At 43.1% G+C, this 17,120-nt stretch overlaps 1 protein-coding gene across 4 annotated transcripts in view; it reads left to right on the top strand.

Moving 5' to 3' along the window:
* GRIA1 (glutamate ionotropic receptor AMPA type subunit 1) overlaps positions 1–16,344 on the top strand; it is a 318,919-nt gene extending 302,575 nt beyond the window's left edge. For 2 of the 4 annotated variants that reach the window (XM_037742750.1, XM_017540525.2), the window contains exons 15-16: positions 5,261–5,395; positions 13,509–16,344. In XM_037742750.1, coding sequence (XP_037598678.1) covers positions 5,261–5,395; positions 13,509–13,709 — 336 coding nt within the window. In that variant the 3' untranslated portion in view covers positions 13,710–16,344. The remainder of the gene's footprint in view (positions 1–5,260; positions 5,396–13,508) is intronic. The other 2 variants (XM_017540526.2, XM_037742751.1) reach the window with 2 other exon arrangements.
* Positions 16,345–17,120: the final 776 nt, after the last annotated feature.

Genomic DNA, 17,120 nt, shown 5'->3' on the forward strand with positions numbered 1-17,120 from the left:
TGTTCTGAAAAATACCTCCCCCTTTTGAAGAGGCCTCACCCTTAGTCAGTCCTTGGGTTGCCCTCCACAACCCACATCATCCTCTTGCTGCAATTTTGTTTTGAGTCAGGAAGTCCTGTGGTGCATTGTACAGCAGCCGGTCCCTGAGCACACACTGCTGAGAAGAGCCACCCCCACAACCATCACTTTCACAGTGTTTGCCTTGCCAATTATTAATACAATGGGCCAATTCTCATCCCTCATTGCTCTTGGGGAAAATATGCAGGCTGGGGAACTGGCCTAGATTGGAAATGAAACAGAAGTTACCAATTAACATGAGCTCCTTTTTTGCATTCCCTAAAAGTATTAGTCTCTAGGGAGAATTTATAAAGGGCATGATCCCAGACCCTCTAGGAACTCCTTAGGTGCCTAAAATGTTTTGGGGGTTGGGACAAGTGTCAAAGGTCATTTGGTCCAGTTCGGTTTTCAGTGCTTGAATTCCTTAGATGACCTCGTCATCTTCTTCCTGAATGTGTTCATGTTTGAGAAACTCACCACTTCCTATGGCAGCACATTCCACCTTTGGACAGCTCTGTTTATTTAAAAGCTCTTCCTTTAGTTGAACCAAATCCACCTCCCCATAATTTTCTCACTTTGATCTTAGCTAATGAGTGAGCCTAGCCAACCACTCAGCCTTCACTCCCAGGAAATAGTCAACTGCTCAGGGAAATGGTTCTTAAGCCAAAAATACAAGTTTTGAAAAAGCACAAGAGAAAGCCTACTGTAGCAGAAAGGCTAATGGATGGACTTTTTTTGGCCCTAAAAGGCTAAGTTAGATTACAGATTCAGCACGTGGAGGGCACATAGGCTGTCCCTAAAAATCCAAATGTAAGCATAACAGAAAACGTATGGAATTTCAGTAGGATATAAAGAGAAACAAAACTGCATTTTTGCTTTGTATGAGTTTACACTTTCTCCAAGAAGATAAGAAGGAATGAAAGCATTTGGAGAAGTGAACATTGGTCCAGAGTTAGCAGGTCTTGATGGCAGGCAGCACGAGTCTCAGGGGAAGGGACTGGTCTGATGGCCAAAAGCCTTGGCTTCTCCCTAGAACTTTCTGCTTATTCTGTAAAGAAAGTTTCAGCCAGGTGCAGTGGCTCATGCCTGTAATCCCAGCACTGTGGCAGGCGAATCCCGAGGTCAGGAGATCAAGACCATCCTGGCTAATACGGTGAAACCCCATCTCTACTAAAAATACAAAAAATTAGCTGGGCATGGTGGCACGCACCTGTAGTCCCAGCTACAGGAGGCTGAGGCAGGAGAATTGCTTGAACCCAAGAGGCGGAGGTTGCAGTGAGCCAAGATCACGTGTTGCACTCTAGGTTAGGTGACAGGGTGAGACTCCATCTCAAAATAAAAATAAAAATAAAAAAATAGAAAGTTTCAAGTATCTCTGCCTTAGGCCTGGCTCAGACCTCCTCATGAACCAGCCCTACATTCTTGGAAGGAATGTTGGCTCAGAAGCACAAAGGGAGCCTGAGACAGTCACCCAGTATGTGGGAAGAACAAGGAGAAATATGGGGGAAAAATCTCCTTTCCATATGAGGGAGACATCAAATCAAGACAACAGGTTAAGAAGAACAGATGAGTGGGGGAGGGGGGTCTCGTCACCACTCGTCATCATTTGTCACTATAGCAACAAGCTCAGTGATTCTGCAAGACAGGAGTTTTATTTTTCTTTTTCACCTGTCACTCTTCTTAGTACTGTCACTCTCTTTCCCCACTCCTGGCGGGAGATGAGTTGTGACTTTTCCACCCCCACTGGCAAGTTGCCTAGTTTTTTGGGCTGTGCAGCTGCTATGGAATAGGAAGAGAATGGGGTACCCTGAGGGGTGCACCAAAGACTCAAACTCCACCCCTCCCCTTTCCCTGATCACTGCTGGTTAGTGTGTAGCTGTGAAATGTGAGTAGCTGTTTGTACACAGATCTACAAGGAAGCTGCCTCTTTTTTTAAAAATATATATATATATTATTGCATTTTAGGTTTTGGCCTCTTTTATGGACACTGTGGGCCAGATAAGGAACCAGATCTATTGTCCTCAAATATATGGGGTTCTTGTCCCTGCCCCAGGATGTCCCATTTTATTTCCACAGGGTGAGACAAAGAGAGTCAGTAAAGGCAGCTAATCAGAAGACCATGGCCTCAGGCCTCCCTAGAAAGATCATATAAAAAAGCTAATGACTGCCGGGCGCGGTGGCTCAAGCCTGTAATCCCAGCACTTTGGGAGGCCGAGGCGGGTGGATCACGAGGTCAAGAGATCGAGACCATCCTGGTCAACATGGTGAAACCCCATCTCTACTAAAAATACAAAACATTAGCTGGGCATGGTGGCGCGTGCCTGTAATCCCAGCTACTCAGGAGGCTGAGGCAGGAGAATTGCCTGAACCCAGGAGACGGAGGTTGCGGTGAGCCGAGATCGTGCCGTTGCACTCCAGCCTGGGTAACAAGAGTGAAACTCCGTCTCAAAAAAAAAAAGCTAATGACACATGTAAGGGAATCAGAACATCTTGTGTAAATGAAAACTCCTCAGCTATCTGGACTAAGACTACACCAACACCAGCCCTTTCCCATGTCCTATTAAATAAATCCAAATTTAGGTGGTTGTGTTACCTGTGATATTGGTGGTGATAGGGCCCAGGTTCTCCCTTGATTCCAAAGGTATTTCCTGATTCCTCTATTACAGAGCCATTTCAGCATAAATAGTGACCAATGACACTGTGCACCCTGCAAAAGGTGGCCACTCCTATACCATCTAGCTGCCCTCTTTGTAAAGGATGTATCCCTCCTCACACACATTGCCATCTCCCTGGGCCAGAGGCTCTCTTCGAACGTGAAGGATGCTCTCCACTTCCGGACATAATCATTCATTAGACCCTCCTTCTTTGCTTACATAGAACATGCCTTTCCACCTCATGTCCATATGAAGATCTCACCCCACTTCCTTCCCAGATATACTGGAAGTGAACACTCCTCTTTGTAAGCCAGGGAGGCAGATACCCTCTTAGCATCTTTCGAAAATAGAAACAAAAAAAGATGGCTATCACTCTCTTGTCCTTAGAGGCCATCCACAAACAAGGTGAACCTCAAGAAGGAAACAGCTTGGCAACCAAAGGGGCAAGGTGTGCTTTGGCTATTGAAAAGCTGATTAGCTCATGAAGTCAGCTTTCTTGTCTACCATGTGCCCTCAGGCCTGTCCCTCCACCTACTCCTTCTGAGCTCCACTGTCGACCACTCTTTACCAAGGTTTGAACTGATAATACATGCCTCCTAACCCCACCCCTACCCTTGTTTAAACAAAGGAGTTTTATAGGAACTTCTATTAACTGTAAGTCCCCCAAGGACTCTAAAGCATTACTCTCCAGAGGAAGAAATACATGCCTTCTGAACAACAAACAGGGAGACATTTTGAGTGTTCCAAAAATCATGTGAAGTGGGAATTTGCTTGTTCAGCCAACTCTTGAACCAAGCACTGAACTCATTTTTTGCACATTACCCTTGTCAAGCCATTATAGCAGAGCAGGAGAAATTTTGCCCCTTTGAGTCCTTTGATTAATCATTTCTACCGCTTCCAAGGCCAGGCTATGCCTTGCCAAGTGTCACCTATATTCAAGAGCCATCTGCTTTAGTGATACAGGAAGCCACCAAGGGGGTATGCTTTAGATAATCCTACAGCTCTGCTGGCCAGGGCTGCTACTGAGATGGAAGGGAATGCTGTTCTTTGCCAGCTGCAGTCTCCAAACTCAGTCCTGCTGAATCCTGTACAATGCACCAACTAGAACTAGGGCAGAGGCCACTGACTTATGGTCAATAAGCGATTCCTTTCCATATACCCGGATTCTAATAGGCAGATGTCAGTTGAAGAGTCTCTAGGGCAATACAGTCCACCCCTTGCGTGGCTCACCTACATCCCCACCTGAAAAGGAACACATGGAGTGGTATAAAGGCCATATCCTATCCAGTGCCACCAGCCAGCCAACGATGGTGTGTACCTGTGCCAGTTGAGGCATGCATTTCATTTTAATTCAATGAGACACTTATTGTACATGAACAAACAATATAAACAAAACTGTTAGAGGTGCCATGATATCTGGGGATAAGTATTCTCCCAATATTTAAGGTTGTTCTTTTGTTTGTGTCAAGAGTTTGACTGAGCAACTCCCCGCTCTTTCTGAATCATTACCTCTCACCATGACCATCAGTTGTGTTTGATTGTTCTCACTACTTGGGCAGGTGTTGTCCCTCAGCCCTTCACTTTTGAACCCCACTGGAGGTGACAGAAGTCAGGGATGGCCTCAGCAGACCAGTGGCCTTCCTCAGGCTCCATAGGGTGAGCTCTGGCCACCTCCAACTAGACATGAGCACTAGTCTTCAGACTCGTAGGAATGAAGCACTCTTTTCTGTGACCCTGCTCATCCCAAACCAGTGTAAGAACTTTTATCGCAGGCAACAGAGATTTCTAAATTCAGCCACTTGGGTCTGCCTACAATGTTTTTAGCAAGCACCTCTAACAGAAAAATGACACCAATTAAGCATAGTTATTAAGATTTAATAGAACCATTTTTCCATATCAGTGCCTTTTTACTATTCTAAGCCCACTAGTTTTTCCCCCCGAAATCAGCACTCAGAGTAGTAAGTTAACGAATGTATCAGTTGATCTTTATTAAATGTACAATAACTGTCTTATTAAATTGAAATCGAATGCACATCTAGGGGAAAGTCCATTTTAAGTACAAACTCTCAGAAAAACGCTCGGAGACAAAACTCTCAGAAAAGCGCTCGGAGATGTAAACAATTAGCGAGGCCGATGCGTTACCAAGCAACAGAGGGAATTGGGGGACAGGAATCGAGCTGAAAAGGAAGGGATATGGTTTTCTGAAAGAATGGGGTAAGCTCAAAGGTGCAGATTTTGGTAGAAACTTCCCTGAATTTCTTGTGATGTCTCCATCCTAGAAAAGGCATTAGGACAGGGGAATTGTAATTATAAATTCGACATAATCAGGGATGCTTGGAAAACTTATAAATACATATACACACACACCTTTTTCCTGGGGAATGTTTAACACTTGGTCAATGAATAAATAGCCTATCCAGCTATTGTGAATGTTAAAGTGGGTGTGGGGTTGAGTGTATGTGTGTAAATATGCTGCTGTTTGGATGGTCTTTAGCCTCTTGACTCACTTTGTTCCTCCCCCTCCCCTTCCTTTCCCTCCTCCTTCTTAGGACAAGACAAGCGCTCTGAGCCTCAGCAATGTGGCGGGCGTGTTCTACATCCTGATCGGAGGACTTGGACTAGCCATGCTGGTTGCCTTAATCGAGTTCTGCTACAAATCCCGTAGTGAATCCAAGCGGATGAAGGTGGCATCATCTTCCCGGGCCTTTTTCCTAACCTGTTCTGTGATGCAGCTGGGTTTCTTGGGAGTCCATTTGCTAGAAAGGGTGGGGAATGACAGGTGGTTGAGGTCAGTACAAGACAGGAAGCAGGAAGCTGTTAGGAGGAAAGTGACAGGGACGCAGGCAGCCATGAGAAAGATAGGAAGATGGGGTATGTCAGGGCAGACACAAGGCCCAAGAGAACAACTGCATCTTCCAGAGATGGGTCGGTGAGATTAAAAGTTAGCAGTTTACATGGACAGGCAGCACTGCGAGAGGCAAGAGTGACGGTTACAAAGGCCGATTCTCTCTGAAGCTGCATCAGAAGTGTGGCTGCAAAAGAGAGAAAAGGATGTCCACCCTCTGCTCTGTGCTGACCTTGTCATACTTGGTGAATTGGGTCTTTTCTCAGGCTCTACACTAGGAGATAGACATTGACAAAGAGGACCATTTGCAGAGAAAGGTAAGCAGATTAGTGAGATAACCCCAGACCACATCAAATGTAGCTAAAAGGAACTGGAGAAGAGAATTGTAGAGGATTTAAGAGCTATCTATAAAATACCAGTACTTTCCAGATGGAAGAAGAAAACAGGCTAGTTCTTTGGAGTCCCATAGAAAATAACAAGAACAGATGACTAAAGGTGATAGAGGATAAATGTCAACATAATACACCAAATCTACTCTTCTAAAAGAGCTGCCTAAAGAAAGGCTAGACTATCCCAAAAAGTAACAAGCTTCAACATCATTGAAGGTGTACAAGTAGAGGGTGAATAGCTCTTGACAAGGATATGGGTTCAAGCATCAAAAGGGAGTTTGGATTAAATCTCATCATTTAGTGTCAGTAAGAAATTATTTATGGAAGTTAATCACGTGAACAATACCATGAGCAACACATCATGAGGACTCAGAGAGGAGGAAGGTGCATTCTATGACCTTCAGCACCTTTCACCTTCCACAAAAAATGGGCACACAATAATTAATGAGGCAACCTATGGTATAGATAGGATGGCCTATAGGAATTTAGAGCAGAAAAATTGAAGAAGCCTTCTGGGAAGATGTCAAAATTAGTAAGGACAGGTGGGACCCAGATACAGAAAGGAAGAGATGTACAGTCCCTCTGGGCAATGTACACATGGTGATATGTCGGCCTATGCTGTTACCTTGGCTTGACTAGCCTAACAAGATCCCTTGGTAGAATTTGCTTTATTAAAATGTACCCTAAGAAGCCCACTTTTCAACAGACATTTGTCTCCAAGCTCAGTATGCCCACTCTTGGATCTAAACACAGCCTCCTGCTCAGCCTCTTCCTGCCTTGGGCCCTCAATCCTATACATACCTCCGGGGTCACCCTTGAAGAAGACATCTGTGGGCATTTGCTCGTTCTGTTTAGAAATTCTGTATTTAGCTCTGTACCTGAGGAGCTGGGGTCCTTCTTTCCTGGTATTCAGCATTTCCATGTCAGCCTACCTACCCCACTCCCACTCTAGCAATCTGCTCTCCTCACATACTCCATACCTTCACGCCCACCTCATGTTCCTACTCATGTGCCTTCGTATGGGCTGTTTCATAGATCCTATTTAAAAGGCAACTTCCCCAAAAAGCAACAAGGAACAATTAAAGAATGGAAGTTCAGTGGCATTTCACCAGGGACCTAGGAACACCCCAATCCTACCCTTGACCAGCTTATTCATCTCCAGGTCCCTTCTTCTCAAAAGACAAGAACTGCAAAGGCATGGGCTTCAGGCCCTAAACCCAATGTAGACCTCCAAGAAGCTTAGTTGAACACACAAGGACTCCTAGAACCTACTCAAGGCTCTTTGACCATTCCATTCAAAACATAGCACTAAAGACTCTCCTACCTTACCCACCAAAATGAGGAAAGGCTACTCCAGTGGCAAAAAAGGGGAAGAGGACAAGAGCTAGGGGAGCTACAGCCTGTACCATCCCTCAAAACCATCTCTATAAACCATGAATCAAACCAGAGGCCCAGAGTTGGTCCAATACAGATTATATGATTTCCTTTTTTCTCACTGCTTGCCTAGGACATGATACAGCATCATCATCTAGAGTAGAAGCTCTGGAGAATGACCATCTGGGTGTAAATTCTATCTGCTCCATTTGTTAACTGTGTCATCTTAGAAAAGTTTTATTAACTCTCTGATCCTCATTTTCTATAAAATGAAGGCAGTGTTAGTACATACCTCATAAAATTGTTGTAATGATTATATGAAATAATTAATAAAAAGAGCTTGACAAAATTCCTGGGCCACAGTAAGCCCTCAGTAAAAAATAATGACAATGCTCACTAGTATTTCAAATAATAGTTGTTACTAGTGGCCAAATACATCCTCCTTAAAACTTCCTTTTATTTACCCTATTTACATGAGCTGGGTTCTTGAACTATACAGATTGCGAATTCCTTTAGGTAAGGAGCTGTGTCTGATTTTTTTGGACATCCCACTTACTGAGGGTAAGTATTAGTAAAATTAATGTGTAATTGTATCCAAAGGGGAAAATCTCTTAAAGGATGAGGCAGGGCATGGTGGTAATGGCTCTTGGTTAAAGCAAGTATTGCCGTCAAAACCACCCAGTCTAGGAATTACAAACGATACCATCCAAGGCAGTTTTGGCCCCATGTTTGTGCTCGTGACTATGACGGGACTAGCCATCCATCAAGCGGAAAAGCTCCTGGACATCCAGCCCTTTCTCTGGGATCACAGTGACTCCCAATAATCATAGCCAATGCCAGGTGGTGGTACCAGAGGGGCTAATGCCTGGGATCCTCTTCAAACTGGGACCACATTGACCTTCCCTGAAGTCACACTATTTAGGTTAAAATGAAAATATTTCAAAGAGGCCACTGAGTCATGTCATAGATTCTTGGAGACGTTCTTACCCTTCCCTTTACAATGAAGATGTTAAATTTTTCAGAAGCCAGCATCAGGTCTCTTGGAGTAATTAATACAATGTCTTCCACCACAATTTTCTAGAATTAATTCCATTGATTGGCATGACTTCTACCCAACTCTCTGAGGCTCCTAATAGAATTTTCAATCCTCCAACTGCAGAAAAGATACTTTCTTTATTAATCAACCCAGCCCTTAATTGTTGACGCTCCATCAACTCCTCTCTTATCCGAAAGAGATAAGACGAATGCATTCAACTTGGGTCTCAGACTTTTCAGCTTCGCAGTTCTCTTTACTATTCTGTGCTTAGCCTTCTTCAAAAACAATTAGTTCTTTTCAGAAGTGCAGCTCCCAACCTTACAGAGAGACCCAAATTTATGATGACAAGGGCTTTCAGTGAGAGTTTTCCCTCTCATTTATTTCCATGATCACAGTATTTGGCCCACTCTTAAGGCCTTGAGCCCCTAAACTAGTTCAGGGCCATCCTCTCATATCTTAACAGTGCTTAAAAAACTCTTCCTCACTCTTCATGGATGAAAGAAGGAGAGGAAGAGGGGGCAGAAAGGAGAAAGAAGGGTGGGAGAGAGAAAGAGATGAAAGGAAAGGAAGAAGGAAAGATAATTTTTCAGTAACTTTTATGCTCAACATGATTTCTACACATTTTCATTAACCATGTTCTTACAATCCTACAGATGTAATGGAAGTTCAGAGAAGCTAAATAGCTATTCTTAGCTAGGTCACACAAGCTAGGAACTGAAAAACCAGGAATTATACCTCCAGTATGGTTTCCACAAAGCCCAGGCTTTTGTTACTAGCCAACCCACATTTCCTAAATCTCTCTGTCCTGCCTCAACCACATGGCAACGAATCATTTTTGGGCACCTGATCTGTGTTCTTCTAGTCCCAGCCACAGTGCTGCTCACGAAGACAACAAAATGCAGCCCTACAATCAGTTTCCCTCATCTGATTGACTATAGTATTTAATCCTTTGCTGGGTGTTGCTGAGTCTCTTTCCCCTTTGATGTATCCCTGAGCAGGACAAGTGTCACAGGGATAGTGGGAAGGCGCCCTAAAGGCAAGCATCCCTTCCACAAACACACTGAGCACCACTGCATGCCAGGCAAGGCTCGGCACTGGGATGCAGTCAAGAACAAAACAGACACAGCTCCTTTTCTCAAGAACCTGAGAGTTTGATGGGGAAAACAGAACATAAGCAAACACTTATGTATTCAATGAGTGTTAGTGAAAAAAAAAATGCCCAGTGCTGTCAAGTATAGAGCAGAAGCCTGTCCTGAAAAGAGAATGGGGCAGTCAGAGCAGCTTCCCTGAAAAAGTGAGGTTTAACAGACTAGAAGCATGAAAAGAATTAACCAGGAAAAAAAGAATTGCCAGCAAATGATGCACAAGTGTCAGAGACCCAAAGACATGAACTCTTACCCAGAAAAGGGAAGAAGGCCAAGGAGACAGGAACACAGAAAGACTGAGGGAAAAGGGTGGCAGGTGAGAGTGAGAGACTCACAGAGAGACTTCAGGCAGCTCATAACATTTCCGTCTAATTTAAATTGTCATATAGTAGCAGAAAATATATAAAACCTAAGACACATTGCAAAATGAATCAAGTCTCAGGTCCCCTGCCCCTCCCTCTGCCTGGGCAAACAGAGTGGCACCTGAATCCCTAGCTGATATTAAGGGCAGCAAAGTCTTTTATTATTCACCACCTCACTCCTAAAGGAAAATAATTCCCAGCCTCTCCCACCCCCAGGAGAGCTGTTGACCTTTCAAAATTATATGTGACTGTGCTAACATGGGGCATGTTTAAGCCACAGCAATTGAGGGCTTGCACATTTTCCTGGAATTAATGAACAGCCAAGAGACTTGATAACTCAAGGGGAGCATCCTCCACAGCAGGTGGTCACTGGTGCTTTGCACGCAAGCCTGAGTGAGGACATTACTGAAATTTAAGCTTTGATCAGAATATTCTATAATGTACAGAGACTGAGCAGACTCTTCTTAGAAAAGCAAGTGGCTGAGAAGTTAAGATGCAGTCACTGTTAGGGAAATGAGCTCTGAAAGGCCAAATTAGGAGCCTTTGAAGTTGGACTTTTTTTATTATTATTTTATTTTGAGATGGAGTCTCACTCTGTTGCCCATGCTGTAGTGCAGTGGCGTGACCTCAGCTCACTGCAATTTCCACCTTCCTAGTTAAGTGATTTTCTGCCTCAGCCTCCCGAGTAGCTGGGACTACAGGCATGTGCCACCATGCCTGGCTAATTTTTTTGTATTTTTGGTAGAAATGGGGTTTTGCCATATTGTCCAGGCTGGTCTCAAACTCCTGACATTGTGATCTGCCTGCCTCAGCCTCTCAAAGTGCTAGGATTACAAGCATGAGCCACCACGTTTGGCCCCAAAGTTGGACTTTTTACTGATCTGTTTCTCTCTAAATATCAGTTCCAAAAACACTACCACCACCCTCAAGGATGAACCTTAAGAAATGGCTGGCATGTCAAGGAGGAATAACGGAGAGCTACATTCCAAAAGGCTGGAGGAGAAATGACAGCAGTTTATCACAGCTCAGCCATGGGGGTTAGGAAGAATCACATTTAGAAGGTCATCCACCTTATTACTAGGTGACATATAACTGTTACCTTAAACGAATCAGTCATTAAGTCATTTGTTTCTATGTAAAGTGAAAGAGACAAATTAGATCATGTGGTTCAACTTTGCTTGCATTTTAGAATCACCTGAAGAGCTTTTAAAACTCCTAATATCCAAGCCATACACCACACCAGCATCTGTAAGGTAGTATTCAGGCATCAGGATTTTTTCCCCAGAACTCCCTGGATGGTTCCAATGTGCAACCAAGTTTCAGAACTAGTGATGTGGTTGACATTAAACATTGCTTTCCACTGCAAAGTTTGGACTCCATCTATCTCTTCTCCTGAGTTTCATAAGCGTATTAGAAAAGAAGTCTGTAAGAAGTTAGTAACCACTGTGCACCATGATAGTGGTAAGGAGTCACTGACCTTTAAGAGGTGCTCAGCTTCCTTGAAAAACAACTGTAATTATGTGATCTTGGAGATTTTTAGTTACATGCCTGGCTAAATTATCTCAGACTTTGGCAAGCACCAATGTTGACTAGATTATCAATCTTGTCCTTTAAGACAAATTCATGAAGTACCAACAACTTCAATGGACTATAATGAAAATACGTGAGGCTTATAAGGAACGAAGGCCAAGGTGATCTGTGTAAGCTTCAGTGGTTTTCTTTTTCCTTAGTTAAAGGGATGTAGCAGAGAAAAATCATGAATGATAGACATTCCAAGCTAATCTATAGAAGTTTCCATATTTCTTACAGATATAAATAAAATGTTATTTTCTCTTCAATATTTTTAGGTAAGGATAAGTAACCATTAATTTCTAATATTTTTATTTCACGTTTCCCTGGTGTAGTTCAAGGTAGTATTTATTTGGCCTTTGACTTACAAGAATGCAATCCAGGTCACACTTTCTCTTCAGTGGAAGATAGCCAAGGGAGAATGTAAATAAATCAAGTCCTAGGTTTGAGGAGGAGACAGAACCAGTGTGGGTGGTGCATCATATGGGGCAAATCTGTCTGAATCATGGATTTTAAAAAGAACATTTTAAAACATTGTCAGAACTGCCAGTAATAAAAGGATAGCAGAGGGAAAAAATGGATCAAAGCTGCCCTGTTTATCTCTGTCAGGCCATAGAAGGTTGATTTCTCCGGTCACTGGAATGATGGCAATATGTAAGAGAGAAAGTCATAGACTTTTTGAGAAGGATGCTAAGTGGTTGGTGTTTCTTAGACAAATTCAAAAACCTCTATTATGCATTTAATTGCTTACTGGATACTCTGTGGGATAGCTGAGGATTGAGAAGACATGACCCTTGCCCTCCTCCAGAAAACTCTCTTACAGAAGACAAAACTTACAGACTGGAGGTAGAACCATTACAAGAGAATGAGTGCAAGATGAAAGGCCGGAACTTAGAGCAGGCTGGTGTAGTCTAGGAAGGCTTCAAGAAGACAGTGAGAACAGAATACGCCCTGGAGAAGAGGTAGGGTAGGTCCCATTGACAATTCTCCTTGATATTGATTCCCACCAAGAAACCAAACCGCACCTCAAAAATTATGTGATTTTTTTTTTAATGGGAAATTTGAGATGGGCAGAAAAAGAGAAGGGTCTGGATTTTGTATTATCAACAGTCTTTCTCTAAAGGAACTCTGAACAGAACGCTTCCTCTTGTCTAAGAGGATATGGTTCTAGACCTACATTGGGGTCTTGAATATTCCATTTAGCTGATTCTGGGGTGGTCCCTAGAGTCCATTTCAGACCTAGAATTCCAACATTCTAGAAATCACAAGCTTAGAGGCACTCAGCTGATATGTCATTCTGGAAGTACAAGGTATATGTGCTGATGGGAAGCAGTTGACGCACAGATGATAATCTTTGGAATGCATTCTCATTTTCTTTAGCACATGTTCCTTTCCAATTACATTTTGCATATTGTATTATTCAAACAAGTCCTACATTCCCTTAACACACGCCGCTATAGAGGTAGGCTAGAATTTTTTCTGAAGCAAATCAGAGGTAGTTTTCCATTTTAACCCAACAATATCACACCCTCAATTTCTTTTAACATTTCAAAGCATTTTTCATGTGGTAACACCATTCTTGCTAATAACAGTGTGTAGGTGCTTAGATAATCATATGTTACAGACATGGAGGCTTAAAAGTTCTAGAACACTAAGAAGATATATACAGAGTCACATGACTAGTTGATGTCATAACCAGAACTAGAATGCAAGTTTTCTAAACCCCATTCCCAGAAGCTTTTCCGCTTGGTTGTGTTGCTAAATTATGCAATAATCAATAATAACGAAATATTCCACCTTTAAAAATCACAGAATGTTAAGAATAAGAAAGGATTTTCTGCCTCACCCAGTCTAACGCACCTCATGAACATTCAACTTGAGGCTAAGAGAGGGATCAGATATGTCCAGAGCCAAGTGGTAGTTTTGTGCATTCCTGGGAGGTCAGAATTAGCATTATAGAACAGGAAAGGGGGTGGATGCAGAAACGGAGTTGGAGTTATTAAGTCCAGTCTTGACTCATTCCCGTTGCCTGTCATTGCCAAGGACCCGGGGAAGAGCCCCCGGTCCTCCTGAAAAGGGTTTCTGTTTGATCCCACAGCAATCCATCAATGAAGCCATAAGGACATCGACTCTCCCCCGCAATAGCGGGGCAGGAGCCAGCGGCGGCGGCAGTGGAGAGAATGGTCGGGTGGTCAGCCATGACTTCCCCAAGTCCATGCAATCGATTCCTTGCATGAGCCACAGTTCAGGGATGCCCTTAGGAGCCACGGGATTGTAACTGGAGCAGACGGAGACCCCTCGGGGAGCAGGCTTGGGCTCCCCAGCCCCATCCCAAACCCTTCAGTGCCAAAAACAACAAAATGAAACGCAACCACCACCAACCACTGCGACCACAAGAAGGATGATTCAACAGATTTTCCTGAAGAATTGAAAAAACATTTTGCTGTCCGTTTTCCTTTTTTGATGTTCTTTCACCCTTTTCCATTTGCTAAGTGAGGATGAAAAAAATAACACTGTACTGCAATAAGGGGAGAGAAACCCTGTCTAATGAACCCTGTGTCTCTGACAGTAGAGTCGCTGGAACACTAATGAGGAAACTGCATTGTTTTATTTTAATTCAGTTGTTAGTGTGTCTTAGTGTGTGCAATTTTTTTTCTTACTAATATTCATGGTTTGCAGGTTTTGTTAGGCCCCCTCCTTCTTACTTCTTAACCCCAACTCCCTACCCACCCCTTTTCAGTTTTCAAATTGGAGATTCAAGATTTGTTACACCTTACAAGAAAGAGGAAAAAAAGCAACCTTCAAACTAATTCTCCATGGGGGCTCTCCAAGTTACCCTCCACTCCTTGGCCCCAAGTCTTTGATGGAGACAGACATTGTTGGAGAAGTGGGCTGCCTTCCCCAGGTGGGGCACTGCTTAAGCACTGATTTAGTGGAGAACACAGGTGAAAAGCGACTCAGGATGAGGGTGGTGGAGAAATCAGGGGCGGATGTACAACCAGAGAACTTCTGAAGTTAGTGCTACTCAGAAAAACAGTTCCTTTAATGTGGAAAGGCCATGTCATAGGCCATAGGTGGTATGACATATTTCTTTAGAGTCAGCCTCAGCCCTGAGAAGCATGTCCTTCTGGTGTGCTCAGGTTCAACGACAGTCTGGTGGCTGAAGGGCACTTGGCCTCCTAAACCAAGCAGAATTTTGGGAAGAGATAACAGCCAGGGAGATATTGCCCACTATTCTCACTTTTTCTTTACCTGACATCTAAGCAGGATCCCCATTATGGAGTAGACACTCTTCTTCTATAGAGCCTCTGACATGGGGAGCAATGCTGTGCAAGCTAAGTGTAAAGGAAAGGTGATGGAATAATTTTGGGAGAGGAAGTCTTATCAAAAGCTCACACGAAATAGAGCTTTCCATGGTGTGCCCTGTCCTAGGTTTGAGAAAACAAATGCGAAGTTTATGCTCATGCAAAGAACTTGGGTTTTCATGTTAATATAAAGTGTTGTTTTACCATGTGGCCAGATAATGCTCTGTCATCTTTAGATAGTGAGATACCCAAAGAATTAATTGAAGACGTATAGGGAGATGGATTAAGTTGATAATGACATTTAAGAGACCTTAAGTGTCATTATGACCTTTGATCCCAGCTTCTAACCCAAGAGGCTGACCTTCCCCCAGCTAAGATAGCATGAGGACGTTGTCTTCCAATATACTTATGATTGGGACTACAAAGCTGAACTAAAGCAAGATTGGTGAAGTGGCAGGGTTCATAGAGAGAAGCCCAGGCTGACTGCAACTTTGGTTGTAAGTGAGAATCCCTGGTATATAGCTTTCTTGGAGATCCCAACTCTCATTCTTGGTGCAACTGGCTTCCAGCTCTCCAGGAGTCACTCTCCTAGGTGCATGATTCAGTACGTGCCATGTGTCATTAGCTATTACTGATAACCGTACTCTGGCTTGTTCCCTTACCCCCTACTTCTATCCAATTTTCTCTGCTAGGGGTTATCATTAGCAATTGACATACTAAAAGTTTTGGAGCCTAACTAGGGGTAGGTGCAGCTTGATTGACTTATCTGTGGATTGTCTCAGTGGACCCGCACCATCTCTATGTCTCTCCACTCTCCCGTCATCAGCCATAGCAAAGAATCTTCCAAAATCAAGCTCTTCACTCTTTCTACTCAAGTGTTGTTGTTCAGTCTCTTGCGTGTCAATGTGGGCATGGTTCATGAAACTGGACCCTCAAGATGGATGACTGTATTTCACTACTGCCAGCTGATGTCCCCAGCCCCTGCCCTCACACAAGATTTTTCTCAGCCTTCAGCCTACCACTGCAGAATCTGATGTGACCCACCCTTAGGGAGTCTGCATCTTGGAAGAGTTGGAAATAACCCTCTACCATCAACATGCTTCAAAGACTTTTTGCCTTTGGCCTGGTAAGATGCCACTGAGCCCACCAGTAACGTGACCGGATAAAGAGAGACTGTCTGTGCTAGAAATGATGGTCTATGCTATGAGGGGGTCCAAGACTCCGGTGAAATATGCTTTTCATCAATGGAGAGGTGAAAGGAAAACAAAAGCAAGAAAAAAGTTAACTTGTATTATGTATTTTTACTACACTTTTCTTAAAAATAGAGCATTGGGAAAACTCTGAAAGAGATTGACATTTTTCTCAACAGGAATCCATAATTAACAGTTCTGGCTTTCATTAAATTTTGCTCTTTGGTATCTGGGCCTTTTATTTAATATCTATATTTGTTTTAACTCTCTTAGCAGATGTGTGAAAGGATTCTTGCTTGATCAAACACTAAATATTTTTTGGTTCCTGTTTTTCTTTCAAATAGCCAGGGTTTTTTTTCTTTTGGTATTTGCATAAAATGAAAATATCACCGAATATTAAATCACTGTGGATCCATTATTACTTTTCATATTTGTCCATTCCATTTTTGTGCCATTTCTGAAGTTGGGGCTCTAGAGATTATTTCTTATTGCAGAGCCTAAGACCACTAGGTTTTTAACTGTGACCACTGTTTCTAACTCACAAACAGCTCTCAAGTCATTTCAGCTGAACTAGGACATTGTCATTTATTCATCCAAATAGGATAACCACAACAACAAAAAGCAAACAGTCATATTTGGCTTCCAGGAGTCACAGTTCCAATTGCATAAAAAGTAGGGCTTGACTTGCAGCCATCACAGTACCTCTAGGGAACTGGATGGGTAACATGGAATGTCTCCCAGACGTCCCCAAGCTGGATTCCAGGTATAGCTGTGATGTGCACAAAGTCACAGCCAGAACCAAATCTAGACCATGCTTATAAGTCTAGATTATCTAAAGGCTAATTTTGGTCCTCAGACACCACAACCTTCATTCTTGCCTAAAAGCTTTTTTTCCCCCTTAAGCAAAATGGCTTTCTGTAAAGGATCTGGCATTTGTTGATACTTAGATCAGTGATTAAGAACAGCTTCAAGTACTTTCTTTCCCAAGGAACACTGCATATTAACAAGGACCAGAGGTCTAAAATAAATGAGCAGAGAAGCTCAAACAGTAGCATGGACACTAACTACTATGATAGAAAAGGGTTGGGAGAAAGGAGAGAAACTGACAGGCTTGCGTGAAGCAAACAGTCATTGTTGCATACACCTCACAGTGTCTAGAGTACCTCTGAGTGAGGAAGCTCTTCATACCAGGTG

Source organism: Cebus imitator, unplaced genomic scaffold (genome assembly GCF_001604975.1).
Source record: "Cebus imitator isolate Cc_AM_T3 unplaced genomic scaffold, Cebus_imitator-1.0 Scaffold126, whole genome shotgun sequence".
Classification (NCBI taxonomy): Eukaryota; Metazoa; Chordata; class Mammalia; order Primates; family Cebidae; genus Cebus; species Cebus imitator.